A 15,525-nucleotide genomic window follows, 5' to 3' on the forward strand; every position below is an offset into this window, starting at 1 on the left:
ACTTGCCATTTTTGGTGTTGTGTTGCTCAAGGCAAATTAATTATCTGTCATCTACCTGCACAAGAGCGAGGCTCGAACCCTGGGCTCCCATACTCAGGGTAGGGACCTGTGGTACATCACCAGCTGGCTAAAGGCCCTCAGTGGGGACCTTATAATCAGAGGTGGACTCATAGTTCCTTGGGTCCCATGCAATGTGTCACTTTGGGCCCTCTGCCCTCCCTAGTGTAGTAGCTGCTCCTAGCCAACAGGGGGCCCGAAACTTAGCTCCATGCAAATGCATGGTTTTAGGGGTGAATCCGCAACCCCCGATGTAAATGTGGGGATGGCACACACCTGCGGAGACAGAAACAGATGGAGAGCCCTTAGTGTGCGGTATGGAGTTGCGTGTGTGCGTGCATGTGTGCAGTTTAGCACCCTGCCGTGTGACTTATGGGGGGTGTGGCCGCCGCAGCTACAGGAAGTGACAGCAGCACTTATCTGCCCTGCTTGGTGCTTCAGATGCCATTAATTTGAAGCCCCTCTTGATCTACTGTACATAATCTTTTCCCGTCTATTTTCCTTTTTTGTTTAATGGCTCTTCAGACCTAAGAGCCTCTCCGTGGAAACGACGTTTGCTCGGCCGCTTCCCTTTCTGCCTGCGTCCACCTCCTCCGGTATCTTCCTACACGTTAGCATTTATTCCCAAGGCCACAGAGTCCCCTACCATGCAGCCGCTGCGAAAGGCCCCCTCCGCGACTTCCTGGATGCAGCGTGGCGTCCAGCTCAGTGCCTGAACTCCACCCTGACAGGACACAAATATTTCCTGCGCAGGGGAGGTTATTTAGGGTGAGGCAAAGGGGAATTCAAAAGTTGGCATTTTTTAATAGAATCGTGTGAAAAGGTTCAGAGTAAATAATAATTAGAACCAGATTTCTGGGTTATAAATGCTTTCCAGTATTACATTTTACATATTTCTCTGATGCTTTTATCCAAAGACAAGTATTTATTTTTGAGAAAGCAGGGTCAGCCTGTTCCAAGAGCGATTGGGGGTTACAGGCCTTGCTCAGAGGTCCAAGGATGAACTCATGCTGCCGACCAGGGGATGTGAACCAATGACCTTCCGGTCACAGGTATAGCATCCACACACTTCCCCAACAATTTCTCACATTAATATCTCATCCATCACGATGCTCCTGTTTGTCAGCTACAGGATGTGATTTTCAATGTGGAAACGAAAGCAGATCTGAGAATGTGCAGTGAAGGACGTCTCCATGTATCCTGCATTTAAACCACAGGGACACCAGGCTGGCGCACGCTGGGCCCCATTTCCGCCCGTTCTGCCACCACCACCCAGACTGGTTGTGCCAACGTCACACCCTCCCTGCCTTTGGTAATCTTTTAATGACATGCGCTACCCGCATTTTCTGGATTTCTTAAAAGCTTGAAACCGTAGAGCGGATTCCACTGGGAGATTAGCCAAATGAGAAAAGCGTCTTACTGCACTGGGTTTAATGCATATAATGCGACCAATGTTTATATATCGATGAAAGCTGCCGAGCATTTTGAGGTTGGAACCATTAAGTTGATACATTATTTTCTTTTTACGCGAATCATTAATTTTCTAATTTTTTTGTATCTGTGGCCTTTCTTACTTGGTGAAAAAAAGACATATTTTTATGAGTTCCATAAAAGTTTAAAATGCTCCAAATGACATATAAGGATGCTATCATGCTCAACATGATCTTCATCCCTTCATTAATCACCAAGTAACGTTCACATTTTATTCTGTCCATCTCCCAGTATTGGGTCACTGATGGCATCGACGCAGTGGAGGTGTTTACCACTCAAGGCATGCGTTTGCACGAGGCCCCCTGTTAGCCACAAACGGTCATTAAATAAACTCATTCCTTATTTAGCAGCTGCTGAAGTAGCATATTCTGCTAACCAGCTAGCTGCCATCTCCTTAGCCTACTCACTAGCTATTTATTTAGCTTCTGAAACATGTAAGGGGGGCCTGGAGCCTTTCCCAGGAAGTACGCAGGGCACAAAGCAGGGAACGCTCAGTCCATCAGTGAACTCAGGCCAACACTCAAGCTCACACACACGACGGACCATTCGCAGTATAGACACCAATTACCATAACAGCATGTTTTTTGGATGGCAGAAGGAAGCCCACGCAGATACGGGGAGAACATGGAAACTCCACACACAGAGGCAGGACAGGAAACAAACCCCCAATGGTGAAGGTGTGAGGGCATGGCGCCCCCTACTCTGCCACCGTGCCGTGCAAATTTTGTTTCGTTTTGAAACTAATTTCAAAGTGAAAATTAGGGATGAATATTTTTCACAGTTTTCTTGTGGGTTTTTCCAGCTCCTCCCCAAGGGGGGGTTTCTAGCTATTAAAAAGATCAGGGGCTATAAGTCAAGTTCACCTGTGACTTGATTGGCATCAGGGCTAAAATACTCAGGGCTCGGCTTAAAATACTCGGGGATACTACGGACCGCAATGCTCCCCCCATTTCCTCCTACATTCCAAAACCAACGTCTCTGGGAGAGCTAGTGCCACTGTACAGACTTCTGCATCCTTTTCCTGATATTACAATGTCTTTTGCCAATTGGGCAATCAATTATTTATAATGGACAGATGAACAAATCCACATTCTCTAAGGATGCATGATCTGGTTTATTGCGACAAACGTTACAGTTAGACATGAAAGATGTTAGTTCCAATCTCATCTCAAAGCCTCCAATACCACCGGCAAAAATATGAAACGATATAAATGGTGTAAAATTGTTTGAAATTACTTTTATGTACAATTCACACAAACATGCAAAAATGGGCAGCAAATTTCATTCCCACGAGGAAAATTAATTGTTCACCTTGCTTAACTTGCATGTAGATGAAGAATTACATTTTTTAAAACTGTAAATTAAATTAATCAAACCAAAGCAAAGAAAATTATCTCTTTTCATATGTATTTTTCAAGGTGCATTGCATTATATAATAATATTGGTAACATTCAGAGGTGGGGTCTCGAGTAACTGACTCAACACAGACTGAGATCATTCAACTCGGACTGAGACCACTCAACTCGGACTGAGGTCACTCAACTCAGACTGAGATCACTCAACTCAGACTGAGACCACTCAACTCAGACTGAGATCACTCAACTCGGACTGAAATCACTCAACTCGGACTGAGATCACTCAGCTTGGACTGAGACCACTCAACTCGGACTGAGATCACTCAACTCAGACTGAGACCACTCAACTCAGACTGAGATCACTCAACTCGGACTGAGATCACTCAGCTCAGACTGAGACCACTCAACTCGGATGAGTTGGACTCGGTAAAACTGATAGAAAGACATGGACTTAATGGCAGATACTTTTGACTTGAACCAGACTTGGATGCTATGACTCAAAAAGACTTGAGCTTATACTGTAGTTCCCCTCTGGATACAATAACATTAATTTTATAATTTGAGTGTATATTAATTCTTTGCTGTCTGCATTTTCAGTTGGCAGAATGCAAAGTCTCCTGAGATAGTTTGTTAGAAATATGCATCACTCTCAGTAAATACATGGACGTAAACACTAACCGCAAGTGAATACTCTCTTTTTGACCTTTCTCTGCACAATGTGCAGGAACATATTTTTGCTGCAACAAATTCTAATCACTAAAGGTAAAAAAAAAAACTGACATAGGTTGGGACTCAAGTTTCAGGACTGACAATTTGACTTGGATTCGAGTCACAAATTTGATGACTAGTGACTTGACGGCAAAAATGATTGAAGACTTGGACTCGACTTGGACTTAAGGGCAAATGACTTGAGACTCAACTCAGACTCGCCAAGGCATGACTTGTTCCCATCCCATAAAATTAAACATATTTAATATTTATACAGTACAGATGCTTGCTGAAGCCTTTCTGGTTAAATAAATCCTCAAAGTTACATCAGAGTTCTCCTGATTGAACTTGACCTTGCCTCAGTCATATGAAAGGCAGATTCTAAACTCTGATGTTACCGGCTGTGCTTACAGGTTTAGTTTTCCATTCATGTGTGTTTCTGTGAGCTGCCTCTGTGAGCATATGTGTGCCTCTGTGAATACCTGTGCACCTCTGTGAGTGTCTGGGCACCTCTTTGAGCATATGTGTGCCTCTGTGAATACCTGTGCACCTCTGTGAGTGTCTGGGCACCTCTTTGAGCATATGTGTGCCTCTGTGAATACCTGTGCACCTCTGTGAGTGTCTGGGCACCTCTTTAAGCATATGTGTGCCTCTGTGAATACCTGTGTGCCTCTCTGAGTGTCTGGGGCACCTCTTTGAGCATATGTGTGCCTCTGTGAATACCTGTGCACCTCTGTGAGTGTCTGGGCACCTCTTTGAGCATATGTGTGCCTCTGTGAATACCTGTGTGCCTCTGTGAGTGTCTGGGGCACCTCTGTGAGCATATGTGTGCCTCTGTGAATACCTGTGCACCTCTGTGAGTGTCTGGGCACCTCTTTGAGCATATCTGTGCCTCTGTGAATACCTGTGCACCTCTGTGAGTGTCTAGGCACCTCTTTGAGCATATCTGTGCCTCTGTGAATACCTGTGCACCTCTGTGAGTGTCTAGGCACCTCTGTGAGCATATGTGTGCCTCTGTGAATACCTGTGCACCTCTATGAGTGTCTGGGCACCTCTTTGAGCATATGTGTGCCTCTGTGAATACCTGTGCACCTCTGTGAGCATATGTGTGCCTCTGTGAATACCTGTGTGCCTCTGTGAGTGTCTGGGCACCTCTTTGAGCATATGTGTGCCTCTGTGAATACCTGTGCACCTCTGTGAGTGTCTGGGCACCTCTTTGAGCATATGTGTGCCTCTGTGAATACCTGTGTGCCTCTCTGAGTGTCTGGGGCACCTCTTTGAGCATATGTGTGCCTCTGTGAATACCTGTGTGCCTCTGTGAGTGTCTGGGGCACCTCTTTGAGCATATGTGTGCCTCTGTGAATACCTGTGCACCTCTGTGAGTGTCTGGGCACCTCTTTGAGCATATCTGTGCCTCTGTGAATACCTGTGCACCTCTGTGAGTGTCTAGGCACCTCTGTGAGCATATGTGTGCCTCTGTGAATACCTGTGCACCTCTATGAGTGTCTGGGCACCTCTTTGAGCATATGTGTGCCTCTGTGAATACCTGTGCACCTCTGTGAGCATATGTGTGCCTCTGTGAATACCTGTGTGCCTCTGTGAGTGTCTGTGTGCCTCTATGAGCATATGTGTGCCTCTGTGAATACCTGTGTGCCTCTGTGAGTGTCTGGGGCACCTCTGTGAGCATATGTGTGCCTCTGTGAATACATGTGCACCTCTGTGAGTGTCTGGGCACCTCTTTGAGTATATGTGTGCCTCTGTGAATACCTGTGCACCTCTGTGAGTGTCTGGGCACCTCTTTGAGCATATGTGTGCCTCTGTGAATACCTGTGCACCTCTGTGAGTGTCTGGGCACCTCTTTGAGCATATGTGTGCCTCTGTAAATACCTGTGCACCTCTGTGAGTGTCTGTGTGCCTCTATGAAACCCATTGTTACTCTCTTAGCTCCAAACTCAGTGGAGAAGGGAGCCTATGATCTCATTTTAAGTAATTATTCCCCAATCATCAGGTGAGCCTAATTATAAATTAGCCCTGTCAAAGCACTTGCAGAAGATGTCATGCTAATATCTTCTGCCTCACTTTTTTCATTTTTATCTCGCTTTATTTTATTGTTTCTCCAGGCAGCCACATTGACGAGCCCCAATACTGAATGCAAATTCTGTGAAGGTGAATCTGGCACAGAAAGATCCCCCCCCCCCAAATAAAAACAACAATGTACAGTAAAACAAAGAAGATGAGGATGACATATATTCTATGCATTATAACAGATTTGCTAAATCATGGTCCTAGAGAGATGCATGCCCCCCATCCAGGTGACGCTTCATTGGGTACCTCCACATGTATGTCTGTATTTCCTCTTTGATATCAAGGAGCAATGCATCAAATTATTTTAGATCTGAATCATTAAATTAAAATATGTAATTAACCATCATTTCTTCCATCCATCTTCCATAGACACGCAGGTGCTGGTCTGGGCGTTAAACTGCAGCCTTTCCCAGGAAGCCCTGGGAACAAAGTAGAGGACCATCCTATCATCAGAGGGTACACACCAGTGCACAGTGACACACAGGCTGGTGTTAAAATGTACATAATTAAACTTTATTAAACTGCATTAATGACTTCCACCCCTGTTCACAGTCGACTGAAAGACTTGTTCATTTGACACCATTTTGAAAATGTGGTTGGAGAAGCACATTGCTAATTTGCCTATTGTGTGTGTCCACATGAGTGACGACGCAATGATAGACTGGCAGAGGCTCCAGGCAATCCTGCACCACAGAAGCATTATGGGAATTCGATGGATATATATATATATGAATGAAGCTTTTTTAGAACATTTCTTAATGGTCACATATCCCATCATTCTCTCCTTTTTAAAGACACACACACATAGAGAGGAGAGAGTGAAGCTTGGGGTCTGAGCACAGGGTCAGCCATCTATCCAGCATGCTGGAGAATTTTTCAGGGGGGGGGGGGGGGGGGGGGGGGGTGTTAGGGCCTTGAACAATGGCCTGATGGCGATGAGGCTACTTTTCCAAGGCCTAACCCAGTCAGCCAGGAAATATTGATTCCAGTAGCATGTAACATATCGCATACATGAGAAATCAGTACTTCAGCAGGAACTATACAAACAGGCTAAGTTAATCTCCAGGACCGATATTATAGAGCTGTACTCTGTAACGCCACACAAACTCCCCTCCCCCCAAATATATCAGATTAAAAGCTCACTAATTAAAAAGAAAGGATTTGCTGTCATTTGAAATTGTTTTATTTGAGCTAATACTGACACATGTACTCAATAGTATTTACCAGGCTTTAAAAACACAGATATTAAAACTGGTGGAGCTTGACTTAGCTGACTGATTAATTTTGTGAATCACATATTACAGTCCTATACGTTTAAACATTTATTATAACATCTACTTGGATTATTCTATCATTCTGGCATTAAGGAGGCCCTTTATAAAATAATTTTTAGCCAATGAGAAGGCCCATATGATTCTTCAAAAAGGGAAAGAGTCTCATATTTTAAATTTTGTTTTGAAAGACAAAAAATGTTTCAGTTAATCAAAAAAGTAGTGTGAGTGTCCTTGGGTGGAATTCTTCTGGCATGGAGGCCACTGATCTGGGCTGGCTTTTAAGATAATCAGCCTCGTCTTTGACCAGCTTGCTCCGCTTCAAAGGATCCCAACCCAGTAGAGAGTCACTTTCATCCAGAGCCGGATCCATGGAAAGAGGGTGAAGGAATTTCATCAGCATGGCAGAGGGAAGGTGTGGCAGTTCATTGGTGGATTTCATGGTCACATGTTTATGGGATAAAGGTTGACGTCTGAAAAGTCATGTCGTTGCGATACTTAGGCCAGCGAGTCTCTCGTCCATCTGCAGATATTCCACAAAATAGGGGCTGGCATTTAAGCACCCCAGTCAGCCATGACAGGGGGTGGTTTAGTCTTGGGACTGTTAGTATATTCTGTATAGCTATTTATAGATTGGTGGGTACGTGTGTTTTTCTTTTTATTTTTTTAAAAAAGGACGTCCTTTCTTGGCCGTTGGAGTCTCGAAGGGAGCAACTATCGAGTGACCTGGAAGAAAACAGAGACATCGGTTATGACAGTCATTTTCTGGGAGGTGCCATCATGGAGTTAGTAGACAGGAAGTGCACACCGTGACACAGGAAGTAGAATCAGCGGACGGACAGTGAAACTCACACAGCTCCAGCGTAATCATATAAGTCACCCAGGGAGAAAATGTACTCATTGTATGTTTTCATTTAACACAGACTAATACACAGTATAAATCAAAACACCAGACGTATATAGCTCATTTTATTTAAAACGTCTGTTTTAATGCTTTTACATGGATGTGATTTACACCTTAAGTCCTGAGATGTCGGGTGTTTTCCAAACGTGAGTCTACTGTCGCACAAGGGAATTAAAACAAACCAAGAAATATCGAAGGGAAGAGTAAAGGCCAAGAGCCTGGGTCCACAGAGAAGAGTTTGAATAGGAGAGAGGGATTAGATGTCTACGTCAGTTCTATAATAAAGGAGAACTGACCTTCAATATTACAGCACACGGTTACAGCGATAAAAAAAAAAAAAAGATTACTTTGCTAGATGGACCGCAGCTGGGGTGGGTAATGATATTGCAAGCGAGCTGGTGAAGATCCTTGAGATGGGCCATCTGCGTGGTGTAATATAACCGCACGGAGTGATATCGCAGGACCCTAAAATTGCGCTTCGGTGCAGTCACCTGACCTGGCAAACGTAATGTCCTGACATCAGCGAGCCCACATCGTAAACAATAAAACAGACCGGACCCCCCGGGTCAGGCTGCCGAGCGAAATTGGGACCAGCAGACATCCACCAACGCTGAGCAGCCATTGGCTGTGATCTGCATGCAAGGCCACGCCTTCGGTGATTCCCACACAGCCACGGGGAGCGTGCTCAGATGCGAGCCGGTTCCATTATCGGGGACGTCCTCGATAAAGTTCACCATTCATCAAATGTCTGCTTAGAATTCAGCGCGCCGGCGCTCATCAAGGGCCGCCTCGGTGACCGGAATGCGCGCGCGGGATCCGTTTCCTCAGCCCCCCAGCCAACAAAGGTTCCCTCCCAAGGCCACAAAAGGACAGTCAGGATGAGGTCAGCTGATGCAGACTGCCAGTCACAGCAGAATGTGCAAAGCTAACGCAAACAAAACACAGGGTTCACATTTTAACTGGAAAATCAGAGTATGCTGAAGTGCATTGTTTTATTTTAACTATTTATGAAGTACCGATCACAAGAGTGAAAGATTAAAAAAGAAATATGCTACCACAAAAATACAGATACCGTATTAAATTAAAAGTTTGGTACCATATTGTAAACATTTTCGATGGAAACTATTTCTCTAGTGTTTGTCGTTTTTGGGGAGATAAATCATATTGTTATCATAAATTGGTTCAGGTAAAAAGAACTTAATCAGTAACAAAAAATTAATATTCAATTGTTTGTTGTTTTGGTATTTGGATATTAGTAAAACAAAAAAGGTTAAATAATAAATAATGAATGAAACGCTGCAGTCTCTCGTCACTATTTTACCGCGGGGCAGAAGTTCTTAAAGTGTCGGCATTTTGAAAGCTTGTTTGATTATTATGAATTCTTCATGGATGCTTCACAAAACAGCAGCGAAAGAAAGTGCATGCAGGATTCACAAGGATTCATATTTTATACTAAGATGAAAATTTAAAACACCGATACCAGCGCACTAAAGCTGTAAAACACTATGACTCCCATCAGAAATCGCCTTCTCCACGCGTTATCGGGTATTTACAGAAATCAACAAAGCTGTTTGACTCGATCTTGGTATTGTACCGCCTGACTAAGAGGTCGGGCACTTGGTGTAACTCATCATGCGGCAGTGCGATCTCCATCAATACGCCTTGCGATTTATCATGACTGACAGCGTTATCCAAGCTAACCCTGACAGCCGTGCTCCATGTCTCCTCCATCACCGGGAATCTTGCCGAGGTGATGGCCATCTTACCGATGGATGGACCTTCAAGTCGGATCCGAGCGGTGTGTATTCCTGCCACATTCCGGGTTGGTTGCCCTGGTCTTCTGCCTCCGGTGGAGGGCGCCTGGCCAATTTTTAAGGGCCGTAGAAGACGGAATGGGGTTTCATCTGAAGCATGTTTGCTACATCAAGGCCAGGACCCCTCCACACATACACACATACACACATGCGGCTGATGGATCTTCTTACAACTACCAACAGGACCAACATCTTAAGTCCTGTCAGCCCCATTGAGTCTCCGTGCATATTGCATTGGTGAGAAGTACATCACATTGAAATATGCAATATACATTACACAGCAGTAATACATACTTAATGCGAGCCGCTACACTGAGAGTAAATGCGTGTTTTTTTTTTTTATTTATGATACTGTTTTAGTCAATAAGCAGCACAACCCGATAAGCGCTGATGCTTTACTTCGCGGCATATGAGACGGGCAGACGTGACCGAGTCCCGGGATTGATCTCGCAGCTTCGGACACGTGTTCTCCAGCTACTCTCACAGGTGAATCTCAGGCACGCATAAAAAACACACACGCGAACCCCCATCGGCCCCTCTTTCCCTTTGTACCTCATTTGTGAGAATTTGCCGGTACCAATTTGTCGCCGGGACCCCCGGAATGGGAGACGGCGGGGGGAAGCAGATGGTGTCCTCTCATCCATATGATATTATTTGCCATTGATCGAGTCCCGGCTCCATCGGAAGATGAGAAATTGAAGGAGCAGCCTCGGCTGAGTTTGTTCTCGCCTTCCGACGACGGTGAACGGCGCGAGGAATAGATTTCGTTACACCCTCGATTCATCACGTTCGCCCTACACCGGCCACACTGTCAATGTCAATTTATGACCCCGCATTAATGGGGCGACGGGGATTGAATGGAGAGAACTTACTTGTGCCCTTATGCTTCGCAATTCTACTTACACTTTTCTTAATTAAATAGTTGTATATTGTATACCAACAGGATTACATTGCATTGCATGCGCGTTCTGCAGTTCGTCCACATTGACCTGAGCGGCTTCTGTTTCTGCCGTGTTTAACTTCAGGTTGATTTCTTTTCGGTTTAAACTGCCGTACTCTCGTTTTGCGTTGTGGATTACCGTATGCATTTCACTCCATTGTGATTATTCCGTCTTACCGGCCCAGATATCTGCGACGTCGCCTCCTTTTCGGAAAAAGCGGGGAAATGTACTGTCAAGCTGACATATTAAAGTAAGTCGCAGTCGCTCGGGGACATTAGGCTGACCCAGTAACAATTCTCATAAACCTCCTTCGGTAATCCTTTAATAACGACTAAGAAAATTGCAGGGAATATAAGCAATCCCCTTCAACTGCAGTCCTGGGCGTTTTGTGAAAATGCTTTTTTTGTAAGGTTCCTCCTAACCTTGATCCGTGGCTTAGGCTGGTTAAATTCCAGCACTTTCGACAGCCATTCTGTCTGGCGATGAGCAACTTAAAAGTTCAAATTAAGTGGCTAAGTGTTCAGGAGCAGTGCGCATAACACAGACTTCATATTTCTCATTGCGACTGTACTGCCTTATACTTAAAGTGATTTATAAGGGCAAATATTTCATAAATCCTATTGTTACTTATGTTTAATTACAATATTTTTTTTATGTAGCTGAGGGAACCGTAATTTTCATTTTGTTTTCTGAGTTTTTCCAGAATTACTGGAAAATGCAGCCTTGTTGAATGGTGATAACCATGCCAGAAGAAAGTGATTATTGCACAGTTTAATATGCATTGTACTGTATATTCATTGCTAATTCATATTGATTTAATTATCAATAACTACACATAAGTGCCCCTCACACGTTGTAACTAACAATTTAATATCCAACATTTTATTCATGAATAAACAATATCAGTTTATAAAGGGTTAGCATGTTTAAGCTCACTGTCAAACTGTCTTTTGGCTAACCTACATCACTATCAAGCTGTCTTTTGGCTATCCTACATCACTATCAAGCTGTCTTTTGGCTGTCCTACATCACTATCAAGCTGTCTTTTGGCTATCCTACATCACTATCAAGCTGTCTTTTGGCTGTCCTACATCACTATCAAGCTGTCTTTTGGCTATCCTACATCACTATCAAGCTGTCCTTTGGCTATCCTACATCACTGTCAAGCTGTCTTTTGGCTATCCTACATCACTATCAAGCTGTCTTTTGGCTGTCCTACATCACTATCAAGCTGTCTTTTGGCTGTCCTACATCACTATCAAGCTGTCTTTTGGCTATCCTACATCACTGTCAAGCTGTCTTTTGGCTATCCTACATCACTATCAAGCTGTCTTTTGGCTGTCCTACATCACTATCAAGCTGTCTTTTGGCTATCCTACATCACTGTCAAGCTGTCTTTTGGCTGTCCTACATCACTATCAAGCTGTCTTTTGGCTATCCTACATCACTGTCAAGCTGTCTTTTGGCTATCCTACATCACTATGAAGCTGTCTTTTGGCTGTCCTACATCACTATCAAGCTGTCTTTTGGCTATCCTACATCACTATCAAGCTGTCCTTTGGCTATCCTACATCACTGTCAAGCTGTCTTTTGGCTATCCTACATCACTATCAAGCTGTCTTTTGGCTGTCCTACATCACTATCAAGCTGTCTTTTGGCTGTCCTACATCACTATCAAGCTGTCCTTTGGCTGTCCTACATCACTATCAAGCTGTCTTTTGGCTATCCTACATCACTATCAAGCTGTCTTTTGGCTGTTCTACATCACTATCAAGCTGTCCTTTGGCTGTCCTACATCACTATCAAGCTGTCTTTTGGCTATCCTACATCACCAATATATAGAAACAATAAAACTATAAGAATTCATTGAATTGAAGAAGTAACACACTGGAGATCATTGAAAAAAAATCTCATATTTATACAACTCTTTCATTAATGAAATAAATATGCTTAAACCTGTTTCGGTTGAAGGCTTTGTGTTAATGAAAAAGGCAACAGATCAAAATGGCAATAATACACAAGGCAATGACGTGTTTGAAATAATCACTATCAAATTAGAAATAATTTAGTGTATTTCATATATATCCACAGGTGGCCCAACAAAGAGTGTCAATGAAATAACACACTGGGTGCCCTATTAAAATGTATCAGGATAGCCCAAAATGCTGTGACAACTTACCGCAAACACACTCTCATTCGAACTAACGCTACCATTGTAGGGGAGGGTAGCACCGCTACACAGACTCGGGAGTTTAACGCTGGCAGAGGCTGTCAATATGGACATGGTTCCGGGCAGAGAATCTGGCTCCAAAGGGGGTGACTTTAAGGCAGAATTTATTAAATGGAACTATAATAAATAACGATTTAATAAATAACGATGGGTTATAGAAGCGAACAGTAGCACAAACTGGGTATGTAGATGTGGGTGTGGTATTACATTCACTGACGCGCAACATGAAATAAGCGAACTAAGCACAGGCGCGTTAACATTTCGCTACAGTTGTGCGAATCCACATTGACCGGGTGGGAAAATTAACTAAATAACTACATTCCCACGGCAGCCTTTATAAAAAACCATGCTATTATGACTTGGATGATTTATTTACATATAGCCAAACAAATTCCTCCATTCTAAATATGACCCAGTTTTACAATTAACCAGACAGCAGGTTTCTAAAACATAAAAACTAGCATTAGCTTTTTTTCTTCTTCATATAATTGGTGAAAATGACAAAATATGCAGTGCTGATTCTCTCATGAAAACCAACTGCGTGAACACGTTAAAAATGAGGGATGCGATGTTCTGTGAAATAATTCTCACCAATAACCTCTAGTCAAGAATTGCCTCTAACTTTTAGCTGCTCTCTCCCCCTATCTGCACACTAATAAATTAGCTATTATATGTAATATGCAGTTTTTAAATTACGTCCAGGTCTTTCGCATACCGCGAAATTGTCTTTTCCAAGCTGAGCACATTGACTTAGAAATAAAGAAAAAACAAACGTCGGAATACAAATGCACTATTTCAGGGTATTTCAATATATTCCTAAATGGCCCATTAGGGTATTTAAAATAAAGAAACGCGAAAACAATGAGCATTTGCTTGGTAAATGCACTTTAGTTCAAAGGCGAAAAGAGACGAGCGCTTTGCATTTTAAAGACGACACCGAGCGCACATCCTGCACCACACCGGCGCCGAGCTCGTCCGGACCCGCTTTCTCTCACGGCCGGAACCGACATTTCACATTAGACATCTGCTCAGAGGCATCAAAGGCGCGACGTGGAAAAGCCTCCTTTAATGGCACATTTATCTTCAAGAATCCGCCTCCCGTTGCAAAAGACTTTATATCCTGTTAGAATGGAGCAGGGGGTCCGCAACAATGAAGCTGTCATTAGTGCCTGTGACCGCCTAGAAACCTTCCATCAGCATTTACAATATTAACAGCTCAACCTTCCACATTAAAAGACTCTTTGTAGAGAGTCGTTGCTGTAAGCTGCTAATTTACCGGCATAAATATGGGTCAGTAATACAATATTCACCATTCCATGTACTATAAATCCTTGTGTTATTTTTTTAACTCTAAATAAGTAGCTAAGCAGACAGACAGCATTTCCCCCTTTCAGTGCAGGGTTATGGTTAAGAGTAACCATCTCACATGATTAAACTGAATATGTTGTTTTCAATTATAGCAATAAAGTTAATTCTCCTGAAAAACGTTGAGGCATATTATGATGCGTCACCTTAGCCAGCTAATTTATGCTGTTCAGAATCTTTAAGTCAATATAAGTATATAAATATGAACAGTCCCAGTCCAAGGCACCCTAAGCACACTTCACCACCAGGTCCCCCTGTCTGAGACAAAATGAAACGGACTTAAATACATCAGTTACTCCCCAACTATAAAAATATTACGCAATAACAAATTATATCAGTCAAATGTCTCAGGCTTGCATGTTTTAGTTACAGTGGCCATTCTGGGAGGTACTGTCAGGTCATACAATTCTGTCTCCCTTGTTATCACTGGTTTGTTTATATGGGACCGTCCTGTTTTGCTCCTCTCCCAGTAAGCAGCTTCTTCTTGGGTTTCTGTCAGGACCCGGATATAGACAGATGGGCGGGCCGCATATTCCTGCTCGTCACCCCCCCCCCCCCCGACCCAAAATGGCCATAACTTCAGAAGCCAAAGCGACCTCAAGATGCACAGCGACTCACAGAAAAAGGTCTGCGGTCGGCTTTGAAGCGCCGGCTAGGGGAGGGCCGAGCCCGGATGAAAGTGCACATGGGTCGGATTGGCAGATAAACACCCTCCCCCCCCCCCCTTTGCCCAGGGAGTGAAAGCAAACAGCTGTGGAGACCCTTAGGTACGGAGAGAAACAACAGAAGCTGCTTTGTCGAGCACAGCAGGAATCACGGTCTCTGTGGCAGCCGTGTTGTTGCGAAGACCTCGGCGATCCCTCATCTTGGAACTGCAGGGACGCTGCTGGTCTCTGGGGGTCTTTAGGACCCTGAAGCCACGGACAGTCATAGTTTGACCCAGCAGAGGTGGCCCTTTCATTTAGCTTTGCACTAATTTGTATCGCATCATCCAGCAGATCCCATCAACCCCCCCCCCCCCCCAACACACACACACACGAGGCAAGAGGCCCGCACTGTCACACATACATGAACAGCCCCCCGGCAAAGCTTGACACACCAGGCAGGATCCACCAAGGAGATGAAGCACAGGGTTTGACTGATGCTATGGCCAGAGTGCAGTAATGGGGCTTGAGGAAAGCTTCATCTCCAGTGTGAGTGTCTCCATGTTCCTTCACAGAATAGTCCAGAAGGGAGGCAGATCTTTGTTCTTTCTCAATGTTCCATGTTCCTTCTACATATTCCTTCATAGGGCAATCTAGGGG

The 15,525-nt window shown here is 44.0% G+C and overlaps 1 protein-coding gene across 1 annotated transcript in view; it reads right to left on the reverse strand.

The window, feature by feature from the left end:
* Positions 1 to 6,665: 6,665 nt before the first annotated feature.
* The window catches only part of LOC125713219 (chemokine-like protein TAFA-2), an 81,982-nt gene continuing 73,122 nt past the window's right edge, over positions 6,666 to 15,525 (reverse strand). The window contains exon 5 of the mRNA XM_048984190.1: positions 6,666 to 7,693. Coding sequence (XP_048840147.1) covers positions 7,682 to 7,693 — 12 coding nt within the window. The 3' untranslated portion in view covers positions 6,666 to 7,681. The remainder of the gene's footprint in view (positions 7,694 to 15,525) is intronic.

This window comes from Brienomyrus brachyistius, chromosome 18 (genome assembly GCF_023856365.1).
Source record: "Brienomyrus brachyistius isolate T26 chromosome 18, BBRACH_0.4, whole genome shotgun sequence".
In the NCBI taxonomy this organism is placed as follows: Eukaryota; Metazoa; Chordata; class Actinopteri; order Osteoglossiformes; family Mormyridae; genus Brienomyrus; species Brienomyrus brachyistius.